Source organism: Lemur catta, chromosome 11, assembly GCF_020740605.2.
Source record: "Lemur catta isolate mLemCat1 chromosome 11, mLemCat1.pri, whole genome shotgun sequence".
Taxonomy (NCBI): domain Eukaryota; kingdom Metazoa; phylum Chordata; class Mammalia; order Primates; family Lemuridae; genus Lemur; species Lemur catta.
In genome coordinates, this window is record NC_059138.1 from 69,332,342 (window position 1) to 69,347,761 (window position 15,420).

The 15,420-nt window shown below is 38.5% G+C and overlaps 1 protein-coding gene across 2 annotated transcripts in view; it reads right to left on the bottom strand.

The window, feature by feature from the left end:
- Positions 1 to 15,420, bottom strand: part of RAPGEF5 (Rap guanine nucleotide exchange factor 5) — a 210,741-nt gene that overhangs the window by 24,512 nt on the left and 170,809 nt on the right. For both annotated transcript variants that reach the window (XM_045564354.1, XM_045564355.1), the window contains 7 exons: positions 15,050 to 15,147; positions 12,831 to 12,861; positions 11,746 to 11,824; positions 9,007 to 9,156; positions 5,296 to 5,393; positions 2,200 to 2,322; positions 343 to 521 (listed from right to left, as the gene is read on the bottom strand). In XM_045564354.1, coding sequence (XP_045420310.1) covers positions 343 to 521; positions 2,200 to 2,322; positions 5,296 to 5,393; positions 9,007 to 9,156; positions 11,746 to 11,824; positions 12,831 to 12,861; positions 15,050 to 15,147 — 758 coding nt within the window. The remainder of the gene's footprint in view (positions 1 to 342; positions 522 to 2,199; positions 2,323 to 5,295; positions 5,394 to 9,006; positions 9,157 to 11,745; positions 11,825 to 12,830; positions 12,862 to 15,049; positions 15,148 to 15,420) is intronic.

Sequence of the window (15,420 nt, forward strand, 5' to 3'; positions counted from 1 at the left end):
GATTTGCGATGATGCTCATCCCTCACGTCATCTTCCCTTATTTTCCCAGCCTACTGGAGCTCACCCGGCCCCACTGTAGCTCAGCTGCCGGGTGGAGGATGTGTGCGCTGCCTGCTTATTAGCTCTGAAGCACAGGGCACAGTGCTTCCACCTGGTATTTTGACATTTACTTAAGATATAAATACTTCAAATGCAAAGACATAAATATTCAAGAACAGACCTTTTCAAACATTTGGTCACTTAACTCAATATTACACTTTTACATCCCAACCCCCCAAAACAATGTATTCTATTCTCTCAAGGAGAGGAGAGGAATGGCACTTTGCACCACTGCAAACTTACTGAGCCGCGATTTTGATGAATTTTTTCACCAGCTGCACCCGCTTGCCCAGCTGGCTGCAGAGCAGAATCTCCGTGGCCACCCAGAGCTGGACCTCGTTGCATCTCTGGAGCAGAAGGCTGAGGTTTGCAGTGTGCTCCCCACTACCCTGTCTGCTGAATGTGAAGTAGATCAGCTCTTGCTGAAAGAAAACGTATTCATGCCAGGGTTTATTCATAGCAAAGTCCAAGCTGATACAAAATTCAGGCCATTTTTAAGAGATACTTCCAGTAGCCAACCCCATATCTTTAACACAACCAACAGAAAATAAAGCAATAAGAATGTATTAAATTCAAAATAATTTATATTTAGTTTTAGAGATGCCGCCTTCAAAATGTTCACCTAGAATCCTTGTATGAAAGTAATTTTTCAGAAATGTAAGGAACACATCTTTACATGAAAATCTAAAACATTCTAAAGTTGAAATCACAGGCCAATGGAATTCCCCAAACTTTCCAAACTTACATTGAAAAATTCAAGCAAAAAATGAACACTAGCATTACTAGTATTTGTTAAGGTGCATATCAGACCCTCACAGGTCTGTTCTCTAAGACAATGGTCCTCAAACTCGAGTGTGAATCAGGACCACCTGGAAAACTGGTAAAGCACAGACTGCTGGGCCCCACCCCTAGAACTTCTGATCCTGTGGGTGTGTGGAGAGGCTGGAAATGTGCACTTCTAACAAGTTCCCAAGTGGTGCTGATGATGCTGGTTTGGGTACCCACTCTTAGAGAAGCATTGATATAAGGTATTGTCAAACTGTAAACAGAAAGAAATGACACTGGGCAAGATCCAATAATTTACAAAAGCAAATGAGACCACTAGCTATTATATAAATGGATCATGTGCCAAGCAATAGAAATTTGTTTTTAAGTGTGTGTGTGTGTGTTTGTGTGTATTTTACAAAAGTAATCCACATTTTCTCACTGCATAAATAGGGACATATCCCACTCTGTTAACATTGCCAAACACACAAGTCACTTAACCTAAATAAGTTCACTACTTGCTCAAATTCAGATCATAATGTTGAAGTTTCTTTAATGAGAAAATATGAAGACATTTAAAAGACATCCCCAAATGAAAATAAAGCTTAAGCTTCCCGAAATTGGGCATGAGGTTCCTTTTTCAGAAGGAAAGGCCATTTCAGAATGAAAAATTTCACTACATGGCAAAGCAAATGCAACATATGGTTGCACGGGGCTCTAACATTTTTCATCTCCTGATTCCTGTGAGCCTTTCCACTGGCCAAATTTACTCATTAACTGTCAGTAGCATTTTGCTCCTAATCCATTGTTTATAAATGTCATAAGGTGTCCTCAAGTGAAAAGTTTATGAACATAAAAACTTGAAATATATCCAAAAATTTCAAGAAAGTACCTGAAATCTTATAGCATAGTCCAAATTTATAGAATGTTCTTTGGTAAAAAGATGAATGTGTGTACATACGTAAATATAAATATGGTTCTTGTACAACTACTTTAAACTCCATGGGAAAAAAATATCAATATCAAAGATAAAATGGTCCTTCAACCCCATTAAAGCATCATATATAAATATGTACATATACATTTATACATATAAAATATGGCATATTTATACTACATTACACAAGCATATAATTGTGCTAAAAGCAATAAAGTATGTTCATATATTCTGATTTTTCTAGGACTATGTCAGCCTTTCAGTACATTTAAAGTTCCCAAATATTTTTTGGACCATGTTATCCTAGCATAACTATAGCACCACACACATAGACATTCTTCCAAAAGAATTCGTAGTTAAAACAGCATTCACATTTTATCTTTTCACTCCTTACTTACCTCATGAATTGAATTGAACAGACTCCAATCAAAATTCATTAATTCCAGAGCAAGATCCCAAGTGTTCATTCCCAAAATCCTCATCGACCTTTGCTGTGATTCCTCATTTTCTGCCAATGGGTTCTAAACCGACAAACAGAAGCAAAAAGGACTCTCAGTAATTCCCAAATGTTTTGCATTGAGTTGGCTGGCCATAGAAAGGCACTAGAAGCCCAGATTAGAAAAGTCATCTTTTCTGAGTGCACTTAATATTTTCCCTGGTCTGTTCACCTTCAGTGAGTTACAGCCAATTTAGGAAACGGTCTTGGAAGTAGTAGGATGTGATCAATGATACTTCACTGCCTTAGCCTGCCCCTCCTCCACCCCCACTCTCCATCCTCCCACCCCCAACCCATGCACACACAAATCTGATTATAAAACACTGCCCCAGCAGACAGCATAATGAAAGCGAAAGCCCTGAAATCACTTTGGCTTCTGGTAAGAATTAATGTGCCAGCAGGGTTAGTATAAAAACAAACAAAAGAAATGTCATGGTGCAACTTCAATAAAGACAGACATGGCTTTTACAGGAAATATGTTTAACAAGTCTCATCCCAGACACACATTTACAAATGTTATTAAAATGTCTGTGGCAAATGAAAAAATTTAATGTGAAATAAAAAATAAAAGTTATTTGAGTATCAACTGCTTTTCCTCTATAAATAGGACCTAACAACTATGAGGTTGGTAACAGTACTTCACTATAATCTGGCATAAAATTATTAAATGTCACCACAACTTTAAATCTATTGCCGTTATTAAAGTCATTAAAATTATTTGGAATCTTCCCAAAATACTTGATATTTTCTAATTAAAATATAAATTCTTCCATTTGAAGGGTTGGACTTGACTAGTTAATGACTTAATAAAAAGAAAGGGACTTTGCAAAAATAAATGACAGGATTGGATAGAGGGAATATTCCAGATGCCAGATATTAATCCCTATTTCTAAACTGAAAAATAAGTTACCTGCATTTTAGAAGTTTTACATTTATGAAAATGTATCCTAATTTAAAAAAAACTAATGACTGGAGAGCTTTGCAGAGCTTTCCCACAGACTTGATTCTCTCTGGAGCAGGTCAAGGTACAAATTGTCTCTGTAGCCCCAGTGTGGGACACAGCGTGGAGCTCAGAAAGCACTGAATGAATGAAGCAGCTTACAAATTCTGAGGTTTTGATGTGGGGGGAAAAGCCAAAGGGTCAGGGGCTGGTCTGGCTAGGCTGGGCCCAGATAGACTCCACTGCAGACTTGCAAAGAAAGAACCAGGGTTGGGAAGTAACACAACTACCTGCTTCATCGTTTAGAGGTGTAAGGATATTTTTACTTGGCTTTTTGTGCCTCTTATATTCTCCCTAAATGGGACCCTTACCCTGGCACTCATCTCTGGTTATGCAAGGTTGTCCCTCTTCCCACCCCATCACCAAGAAACACTATATTTCTCCATCTCATTTCTCCATGGCTCTAATTCCTGTTCCCTAAGAGGATGAACTCATCTGTGCGAAAGTACTAGTGGGTACCAATGGTTTCATGTGTTATTCTTCCCTTACAACGTTCTATTTCAACTGACATCTTTTAGAGATGAAATATCTAAACTTGTGATTCCAATGAGGATGTTTTAGATGGTGTCCAATGTTGGTGGGGAAACATTCCAGAGCGAGCGGGATGGGGGTCAGACCCCTTTTGGAATGTACTTCACAGCACCCAATCATTCCGTGAGGATATCGCCCCGGCCTGCCTGCTCTTCTGTGGCTGGCCCTGGACAGTGGCAGACTGGGCGTTGCGGGGCTGGGGAGGAGGTGGATGTGGAAGACAATGGGGTGCAGCTCTCTTCCACTGCAAGCAGCCCTGCAGCAGCTACGTGTTAGATGGTCCTCCTTCGTGGGGAGGGGCAAGAGCGAGCTCATTATCTACTCAGAAATGCTATGCAGCACCCAGTTTGTCTGGTTTCCCTGATGGAATTACACCGGAGCTGCGACCCACTAAAGGCCAGAACAGGAAAGGTCCGAGTAAGGCAAACAGTTCTCTCTCCTTTTCTTCCTCATCGTGTAGAAATGAAAGGAATGTGCAGGGGCTTTGGAGCCAAACGTAAATGGATTTTGAATCCCAACATTCTCCCTTACTTGGTTGTATGAAGCTAGAGTAAGTGACTCAGCCTTTCCGAATCTCTTATTGGAAGTGTTAAAGGAGATACTGCATGTAAATTACTCAGCACATACATGTCTGGTAATAAGTATGGAAAAGGACAACGATTAACACTATTACTGTAGCCTGATAGCCTGCAGATAACTTTAAATAAAATGTGTTTAATATAAGTTGTTTTGGTTAACCCACATGGTATATAGATTACCCAATTATATATATAACTGGAACCAGCTAGAGAGACCCGTCCCAGTGACGACTCCGTGAAAAGAAACGTAGACTCTGAGTCTAGACACAGACACAACCTGTTAGAGTCCATATTTCTAGGTGACGGGTCTGAGGCCTGCTCCTACTACTCAGAAACCAACCACATGACTGAGGAACAACAAATAAATCATCCACTTAGGTGTAAATGTCCTTATATTGTGGACTGAAAATAATTTAAAGCATGGGTTCTACATTTCTTCAGACTCTTATTCTTCTTCAGTGGCATCTGATGTCCTGTCATTATGTCCCCATTTTACACAGGAAAGGCTTTAAGGGAAGGGAACAAAGAAGTGCACCAAGTACTGAAACAAAGGTCTCTTCCCCGTAAATCTACCCAGGGTGCACTTCTCAGTCTAATCTTCACATATCCATCAAAAAAGAAGAAATGGAATTAAAATTCCACGGGAGAGGGAGTCACCTGTCTCAAATCCCTTATTTCAGGAGCTCAGAAAGGGTTTTACTTAGAAGGGGGTTGGAATTCTTCAAGTTGGGCCACAAAAGTAGTGTTATTTAGAAAGCATATCATTGGCTAGGGAAGGAAATAGTTTAATATATTTTTTTCTAACATTCATTATAAAGCATACAAAAATGTGCTTTGAGTCTGACATTTGTGTGCATGTGTGTTTTAAATCGAGGCTAAAGGTCCTTACCAAAGTGTCAGCCAGGTCTTTCCGGTAGACAAATATCCGACCAGATGCCTCAAGGGATTTGGAGATGGCCAAGTCATTTGGCTGAAGTTCATGTTTTCCTTCATAAAAAAAAGGTGGGGGGGAAATGACTAATAACACAAGAGTAACAGTAGGCCTAGACATACATCTAAAGAGTAAAACTTGCCAAAGAAAAATATTATAAAATAAATACAACGTAAGGTGGATTAGTTCAGTTCTGCACACTCTATACAATGACACCAGTGGTATCACGAACATCACTGCTCGGCATCCATAAAGGGGAGCTCTCTCATAGTTCTTCCTTATGATATTTTATCATTCTTTAGAACACAGAATAGTTTAAGGAAAAAAGCAAAATGTATTCATCTCTCTAAAATAACCATACGATGTTAGCATTGGTTACATTTGGGTACATTTTTGTTATGATGATTATATAAGTCTGTGCACACACAACTGCATTTATTTGCATACATATGCAGTCATAATTATTGTAGATACTTATATACATATATACTTGCGATTATTCCATATATGGTTTTATATTCTGATTTTATTATAAGCACTTATCCACTTATCAAAATAATTTATATATGTCATGTTTAATTGGTTATATAATAGTCCATTATACCATCATTTAATCATTCCTCTATTGCTGAACATTTAATGGTTTCCAATTTTTTGGTCATACAAATTAGATGGCATGATATATGCTAAGTATTACCATGGGGCCTGGCACATAACATGGGCTTGATAAATGGGATCTATTATTGTGGTAGCCATAATACCACTGAAGTCAACATCCTTGTGCATAAATCTTTTTCTGCTTATAGATGATTTTCTTAAGATAGATTCCGAGTACTGGAATTATTGGGTCAAAGGGAATGCATATTTTTAGTTTTTGACACAAACTTCCAAATTGCTTTCTAATTCTTATTTTTTAGAAAATAAGTCAACATATTTTCCAAAAAATAGATATAAAACTTGTACACTGACCAACACTGATTGTTACTTTGGGTAAATTTATTATTTTCCTAAAAACAAAAAAAGATCCTTAGTTTAATTTGCATTTCTTGACTACTAGTGAGGTTGAATATTTTTCATATATTCCTCTTCTATTTTATTTCCCTGATTGCAAATTGTTCATATCCTTTGACCATTTTTCTACCACAGTTAGACCCTCTTGCGACCCAATAGCTTTCTGCATAGAAAAAATACCCTCCTCCTGACTACCAAATGCATATGGGAGTAGGTTAAATAATACCAAGTTTTATTTTACTGTGAGATAATCAAATTCTCCTAAGGTAGCCACTTAGTTATCCAGCATGATTGGGAAATGCAATGTTCCACTTATCTTTTTCTAGATAACTTCATCAGTTCAAATTCAAGTTTTGTTTTGAACATTTCTGTTTAACACAGAGCACACAAATGATAATCTAATCTATTCTTTAAGGCCCAGCATTAAAAAGATCAATAGTACTTGTAATGTTGGGCTCGTGACATGTACAGCTGATGGTCCCACACAGCTGGGTTCTGAAGTTCCATCTCCTGGGTTCTATCTACTCCTTCTTTGGTTAGCTACAATTTCTTGCAGCCCTCTGTGTGACAACTGTATACCTTAAATCTGAATTTATGAGAGTCATCCATACTTTACAGAATAAAATGCCATGGCTTTCCAACAGCAATCTTTCTATTTGCTGAGCAACATTTTTTTTTCCTGATTTTCAGGTTTGTCACTATACTATAAAAGATTAAAACTGATAAAATTTTAACCTCTGAATAACGGGGTAGATTACTGTTACTGCATATATATACCTACCCTGGGTACAAATAGTTAGAAACCTACTAGAGCTATGAGAATGATAGTTAGAAATATCCACTCTAACATCTTAAAACATTTTTTTTGACAAAAAGAAAAAACAGATCTGTCATTTCATTCTGAAGTAGCATTAAAACATAATTTATTAAAAAGTATGTGACTAGAGCAAGGAATACATTAAGCTCTTTTTTTTTCCTTCATTGAAACATTATTGTTTCGGGGATAATAAGATGCAGGCAGAAAGGTTCTTTGCAGACAAAAAAACTAATGGATGGAAAATGATGGCACATTTCCAAATCTGTAGGATAATTCAAGAGATAAGCTGATATTTCTAGTGATGATTAGCAATGGATCTATACACATTAGAACGCCATTGCCCACCCTGATGAATCTAATTTAATAGAGTGTGAAAATGGTATTTCACAGCCATCAAAGAGATATTGGGTACCGAAGAGCCACTCATTAATTGCCAGATTCTCATGAGGCTCTGGGCTGACTCTGTGTTGCAGGGGAAAGGTTGCAGGGGAAAGGTCTCAGACGTGCTGCAAAGTTCACTCAGGGTCCTTCCTTCTCCGGAACCTTCTGTCTAAATAGAGACTTCCATGATTACTTTCTGTGGTGGTACTATCTCGAGAGGCAAAAGTTGGTGTTGATGAAGCTGAATATTGCTTAAAATCATTTAATATTTTTGGTCACTTGGAAATCAAATCTAATATACATTTATCAAACGTATCTGAAGTATCTGAACTATATTATGAAAAATTCAACCCCTCCCTAATTAAAATTCATTTAGTGCACATGTTCCTCCAATTCTTGCTCTTTTTTTTTTATTCTAGCTAATGTTTCACCAGGATGTACAAGTAGAGCCCCGGGAGAGGGAGCGAGGAGAGACTCTCATTTATTAGGCCTAGGGAGAAGGGCTGTGTGTGCATGTGTAATCACCTGGCTTGTAGGACCGTTTTACCTGCCTGTGAGCAACAAAGCAAGAGGAGCAATATTCTGCCACATTATACTTTAAGGTCAAGGATATTCTGACAGTCATCTCCCAACTGTAGCACGGTAACAAAGGGTAAACAGGAATGCTGTTTATCTGCTCCCCTCCCCCGGCCCCCCTCAGTTCTGGCTGATCAGTTCACACAGCACTCGCATTTTCCAACTACTGATGCTAAGTCACTTGCTTTGTGTTTTTCTCAGGGTTAATGAGATATTAAATGAAGATTGCAAGCCAAAAAGGAGGCCAGTGACACCAAGGTCTGACAGGCTCCAGCGAAAACGAAGGGGGTCTGTTCAGGCCACAGAGATCAATAGCGTCAGCTTGTAATCTGTGTGATCTTATTCAAAACAGACAATGAACCATTCTCTGAGGATAAATAAGGCCCAACAGAGGCAGAAGCTGTAACCAGGCCTCGCTCCCCACGTCCACCTGAGGAAGCAAGCTTTCAGCTTATTGTACGGATTTTCTTTCTTTCAACAGGGAGTCTTTAACTATTAAATTGTCAGCCTGCAATATGACTAGTTCAAGGCCATCTTTCTTTTTTTTTTCTAAAGTAATTTCATTCTATAGCAATTTCCCAAGTTAATTTAAATATGAAAATAGAAGGCTTATCTAGAGCACAAAATATGAAAAGCTTTATAATGTATTTCAAAACACTGGCGTGCCTCCCTATTCAGTTCTAGGGGAGGAAATTCAGTATCCAACAGTACCCAACTGTTGTCATGGAAACACTTCTGGTAGGCAGCTTCTCATTGTTACTGTGGTCACCCAGCTGTGGGCCCAGAAGGGACACGCTGCACATTTACTCTACAAAAATGTCAACTTTCCCCTTTAGGAAGAGATCCGGTGAAAGATTAATATTTAAGGACAGAAAATAATTTACCCCCAGAGAACGTGATGGCCACCAGAGCCAGATCCTCTTCTGCATGCTGGATCTTTTCTGCTACGACTTTCAGGATCTCTTGGGCTGTACTGGAAACTTTTGCCTTCACACTGACATAGGAGTGCTCCATTACATACACGTGGCAAAACACTGCACAAGTCAAAAGAATTGTTCGTGAACAGAGAACTGTGGTTATGCGGTACAGACTTTTCCAAATCAAGGCACCCACCTTGCTATTGTTATAAAGTACATACAGCTAGATTTACACACATGTGTATGTATGTGAATGCCTGAGGGTATATGCCTATAAACATGGGCTTGCAAACACATGAGACATAGACATGATAAAGCTATTGAACAAGCATGAATAGTATTTAGACTTCGCATACTGTTACTAGAGACCTGAGTCATGCAAGTCTATACTTACAGTAGAGATTATCTTACCACAATATAGTGGAATCTGTGGTATACACTGTATTGTTTTTTTCTTTTTTTGAGATTGAGTCGGCTCTTTTACCTGGGCTAGAGTGCAGTGGTGTCACCATAGCTCACTGCAACCTCAAACTCCCAGGCTTAAGCGATCCTCGAAGCTGGAACTATAGGCACGTGCCACCACACCTGGCTAATTCTTCTATTTTTTGTAGAGACAGGGTCTCACTATGTTGCTCAGGGTGGTCTTGAACCCCTGGCCTCAAGCGATCCTTCCACCTCAGCCTCCCAAAGTGCTAGGATTATCGGAGTGAGTACCCAGCCCACACTATATTTTTGAATCCCTTCTTTGAGAGTTGCTGAGATCTCCCAAAGCAGCATATTAAAGTGTCTAACTCATAAATTTTCATCTTATACAACATTTCTGGACAGTCTCGATGGCCTAATCAAGAATATCATATATTGCTATTAGAATTCTCACAAACTTATCTAAAAATCTGTCATCTGTCTCATTTTTTGTGTTCAGCTTTCTCCATCATTTAAAAATGATCCCCCCACATCAAGGTGGAGAAGAATTTAATTTCCAAATGGAGGTCCTATTTCTAAGCCTTTTTTAATTTCCTTTTGATTGTCTATGGTGCTAATAATTATTACTAGGACATTATCACTATCAGGGAGAATGGGTCCTGAAAAGATTTCTGTTTAAGATTTGAATAGCAAAAAATGTATTAATAGCAATGGAGATAATTGACATATTGCCTCTCATATTAATATCAGCTATTCTGAATGTACAAAACACTAGCTTCTTTAGAATAGACATAAGAACAATAATATACTTAGATATTCTACTATTCTATATCGCAAAAAAAAAATTAGGAGTGTAGCCCTTAGAGAAATTTCATATGCAATTTAAACAGCACCACAAAAATAAACCCAGGAAGATTTTCATAGAAATGCAAATGAAGCAAATGCCTAAATATGAGTTTGTATGCATAGAAACTCAAAGTGAACCATCACCAGGAAGCACTTCACATATTTGGTTTGGTTGGGTGTGTCACTAAAACAATAGCATTTAACAAATAATTGTTTTATATTTTGTCAATAGGTTTCTCAAAGAGAAAAAAAGCTTTCCTCCTTCCATAGAAAAATGGAATTTTTGACCAAGGTAAAATCCAGTCTAAAAACCACTAAATGTCAGGTAAGTTTACAGCTTGCTTAATAAACTGATTAAAAAAAAAGACGCCAGTGACCTTGAAATACTTAGCCTCTTTGAAGCTCAGCTTGGAAAATTATACAATTAAATTATAAGACAAATGGGCAGGGAAGGTCAGCAACTAATGAATTAGGAGGTAAGATCATTTTGTTTGCTCTTTCACTTGGTGCAGACGACACTTAACAGGATCCAACAGAACCCACCTATCAGTGGCGTCATATACAAACACCATGTAACAGAACAAGCATCCTGTGAGTTTTTAAAATATGCTCAAGAAATTGGGTAAATGTTAAATGTTCACACTTAGAATTTCAGCACGTGGAGAAAGGTGAGCCAAGAGAGCGAGTCTCTAAGTCACAACAGTGTGAACATTTTAATTTGCTGTTTCCTGGCTCTGCCCGTAACTCAACCTTTATCCTCGCAGGAGGAAACCACTGCTAACGTTTCTTGTTCTGCTATAAAATATTAACGTAGGAAAGCACGTCAGCATCTTCAGGGGGCTGAAAAGGTGTTTCCCCTTGTATTGAATGAACAGCCCTCTGCAGGCGAGGCCACGAGCCCCTGTGGGACTGAGGTGCCGCTGACTGAGGACACACCGGATGCGTGGCACTGCCCACACGGCTGGCTTTGGAGGAGTTCCTACCGCATATCCTTCCTTTCATTATTCTCTGCAAGATTTTCTTTTCTAATCTCATGGATCGACTCAGCCAAAACCCCGCGCACTGGCTTTGGTGCTCTTCCCAGTTAGTCACAGGCAATGGCCCGATGGAAGCCGGGAGGTGGCGGATCTGGGAGCAAAATGTTGAGTTTCCCAGTCCACTTTCCACCTCTGCTCAAGAAAGCAAGGGGGCTCTTTATGAAGCCTCCTTTCCTTGCCCCCAAATTAAAAATATCCCTGGTGCCTAGGACAGTATTATATGATTGAACACTCAAAGTAAGAAAAGAAAAACCATTCTGTTTGATGTTAACGTGCTTGTCCAAGGGATACGACTGCTGCAAATGATGGGTAAAGGCAGGTTCGTGTGCTAATGTAGGAGAACGATGGTGATTAACCGCGACTCCACCCACCCCAAACCCTTGCTGAAAATCATACTCACTTTCCTCTGTTTCAGTCACAGCTCCTCTGTGCTGGAGCCAGTTCTCCTTAAGACTGAATTGGTGGAAAAGGGCTTTATTCTGTGAGAAAGGAGAAAGAGAACAATGAATGAATGCATTCCTGCCCTTTGGAAAAACCATAGCTGTTTACAACATGTTCCAAAAGAGTTAGCCAGTTTTTTTAAAAAATATGAAATTTATCCATCCAATCTTAGAGAAATAAACCAGGAGTTGCTTCAATTAATGCTAGTGGAGATGGAGATTCTGAGCTATATGATAGGCCTTGGCTAAGGCCGGTGGCAGGCAAACAGCCCCTATAATTTCCCTGTGACATGCTAGAGAATCCCCCCCCCCCCCCGCAATTTTTCACCTCTGGCTACTACAAACATCCACGGAGTCTTCTCCTAAGAAAAACATAATTTCTGTATCCCAATATTAACCTCCAAGTTATAGTCATCACAATCTGATCTTTTGCTTTTTGCATTTTTCACAGAAGCAACTCTGAGATTGTTTCAATACTTCTGCTGTAGTATAATATACTGACTTTCTTAAGGGAAGCAGGCACGTTGTTCATTGTGATTAGCCATCTGATACATCTCTTTCTCCAAAACTTGTGCCTGACATCTCATTCTGCATTTCCCCCTCATCACGTTGAACAGGGAACACATTCACACTTGCTATCATCTCTCTCTCTATTGTGCTGAGAAAGTGCAAATATTTTCTTTACAAGACTTTAGTTTTGGAGTTAAAATTCCTGACTGGATTTTTTTTTTTTTGGCATACATATTTTAAAATTCTAATTTATATCACTCTGGAGACAGCACGAAGCTCAGAGACTCCAAAATGTACCACAAATTATGCAGAATGTCATAAAGTCAAGGGCACAGGGCTGAAATCAGATCTGCACCAGCACAGGAAAGCTGAAGGGAAGCAGGCAGGTGCAGGAGGCTGCAGCCCCAGGCGTCGCTGCCCTGCCCTGCTGTGCTGCAGGCAGTGTTCGTTTTAATTATGAAGAAATGCCAAGTGAGGCAAGGCCAGGCCTGTAGAACAGATGACCCCATTTCAGATACAGAAGTGTCTGCTTTACCTTCTTTTGTGGTGAGTATTCATCTACAGTGCTGAAAGGGAAAGGACAAGAAGTCAGTCTTCACCCTAAGACCCAGAATAATGCAGTTATTGTTATGGAAGACTAATTTTCAGGCACTGGGCAGAGGATTTTGCTCTTTAAAAAAAGATAAAACATACTATTCATTAATTTACTACGTACAACACACTTGGCATTGGGCTCTGAATTTCAAATGAACCAGGAAGTAAAGGAGCTATCTATTCAACAGGTGGATTTTGTCTCCTACCCACAGAAAGTGAAGCTGAGAACTGGGGGAAAGCAACTAGAGCTACTCAATTTATGGGAACTCAGTCCACAGAAATAATTATTTTTAAATTGCAATATTCAGCCCACAGAAATAAGTTTTCACATATAGTGATAGGTTTTAGGTAAAATTGTTATTTAGATAGCTAAATAGTTCAGCCAAGGTACATCTTTTCCAGGCTGTCTCTCTGTGTGGTAGGAACATTCTGGGGAACGTTCTGCCCCTCTCTGATTGTGCTCCACAGAGCCCCACTGGCAAGTGACTTCTGAAGGCCACCTCCACGTATGGGGAACCAGTCCTGGGACCACTCTCATACATCATTAGGTAAACCATAAGTTAAAGGTATCGATCTTGTTCTCAGAAAGAAACACTTTCTCCTCTATTTGTGCACAGTGCATTATAAAGGAATGTTGTGAGTTTTGGTGGGTCTTTTATCACAGTCTGTATTATACTAACTTCCCATAGCCTAAGACTAATATCAAAATATGAACTAATAAATGAAACAAAAGAAAAAAAGGCAAGCTTTTCCTTAAAACAATCTCCCAAATGGAAGTTGCTCTATGCTATAAAGCACACCTGTTAAAGTCGGGAAACTTTAACATGTGGGGCTCAAATCTTATTGTAGAATCTAAAGATATTTCATAATCTTATACCACCAAAGAGGCAAGAATAATTTCTTAATATCATTGTCTTATTTTAATCTATTAATTACCATTTTTAAATTTTTAAAACAGAATATATTAAATTCCATTAATGTACTTAATGTATTTAAATGTATTAAACTATGAGTTAAAGTTTCCCCACTTTAACAGGTTTGCTTTCTAGCATAGAGCAACTTCCATTTGGGGGATTGTTTTGAGGATAAGCTTGTCTTTTCTTCTTTTGTTTCATTTATTAGTTCATATTTTCATATTTGTCTTAGGCTATGAAAAGTTAATTAATATAGACTGTGATAAAAGACCCACCAAACCCACAACATTCATTTATAATGCACTGTGCTAACTTGCACCTTACTTGTGAATCTCTCAACATGAGACATTCAGATTTGATGATGAAGGACGAAAGCTTACACAGGGTTTGCTCCCTAAGATTCATTTATACAGATGTTTCATTTGCAATGGGGTCTCCCTTTACTAACATTAAGTCAGACTGTAAATCTCGAATCAGTAATCTAAAAGGCCTGAACCAACATTTTTCTATGAGAAGTGCATTTGTGACTGCTGAAATCTTAAGCTTTTCACAACTTGACAATATATATGCTTCATGTTTACTAAGTATAAACTACATTGTAAATCAGAGAATGATTTTTCCCTTCAGATGAACACTGCAACTGAAAACTGAAGAATGATTTGATGTTTTCATTTACCAAAATTAATAAGGAGAGTTAGTGGTAATGTCACAGTAAAGTCGGGTATTGCCAATCTGAAAGATTAATGACAGATACCTAGGGGATGCTTGGATATGCCGAGAGTCATTGAGTAAATGGTTTTCTTTAATCTTTCTAAATTGATAAAGAAACCTCAAGGAACCTATAAAATCGAGCTTTTAAAATGCTCCATGACTCGCTGGGACCTATTTATAAAACTTTTATTCCTATTCCATTGAACACCCAAATAACAAGTTAAATATGTAAACTTTTAAAATTAAATAACAACTTATTAAATAATTGTTTTTATGTACCAGGTTGTTATGGTCCAGCTTCTTTTTATGATATCAAAGAGGGTTCAAAAAATAGTCAATGAGTTTGATTTCATGTTCTTTAATTTTGAGATACAAGAACAAAATACACAATTTATTACTAGAAAAGCTAAGGAATCAGGAAGAATCCGAGTCAAACTGCTTGAAATCAACTTTAGTGCATAAGGCATCCCAAACCCCATCACATTTGCCGCTGCTTTCTTTCATTAACTATAATTAGGAAAAATGAAATACTTACTGACGACGGTGCATTCCAAGTATCTTTTGAAATTCTTTCAATTCTTTTTCAAGTATTGGATATTCATAGACATCATCCAGTACATTCCTGTATATGGTCTGAGGGAAAAGACAAATGACAGCTGAAATGATTTAATGCCCATTTTGTTGTGATTAAGACACATACAAGGGCTATTCTACCTAAGGAAATAAGGAGGAACCCAGGACAATGCAAGGGTTTAACCAGGCACCACTGAGATCCAAGTGGGATTCTCTCTCCCAGCCCCTCAACTCAACTGCCATGGCTCCCTACCTGCTTTTAGGAGCTACAGGTAGGAATTCTGGAAACTCAGAGCACCCTAGCTAGCTACTCCAGATGTGCATGCCTATTCT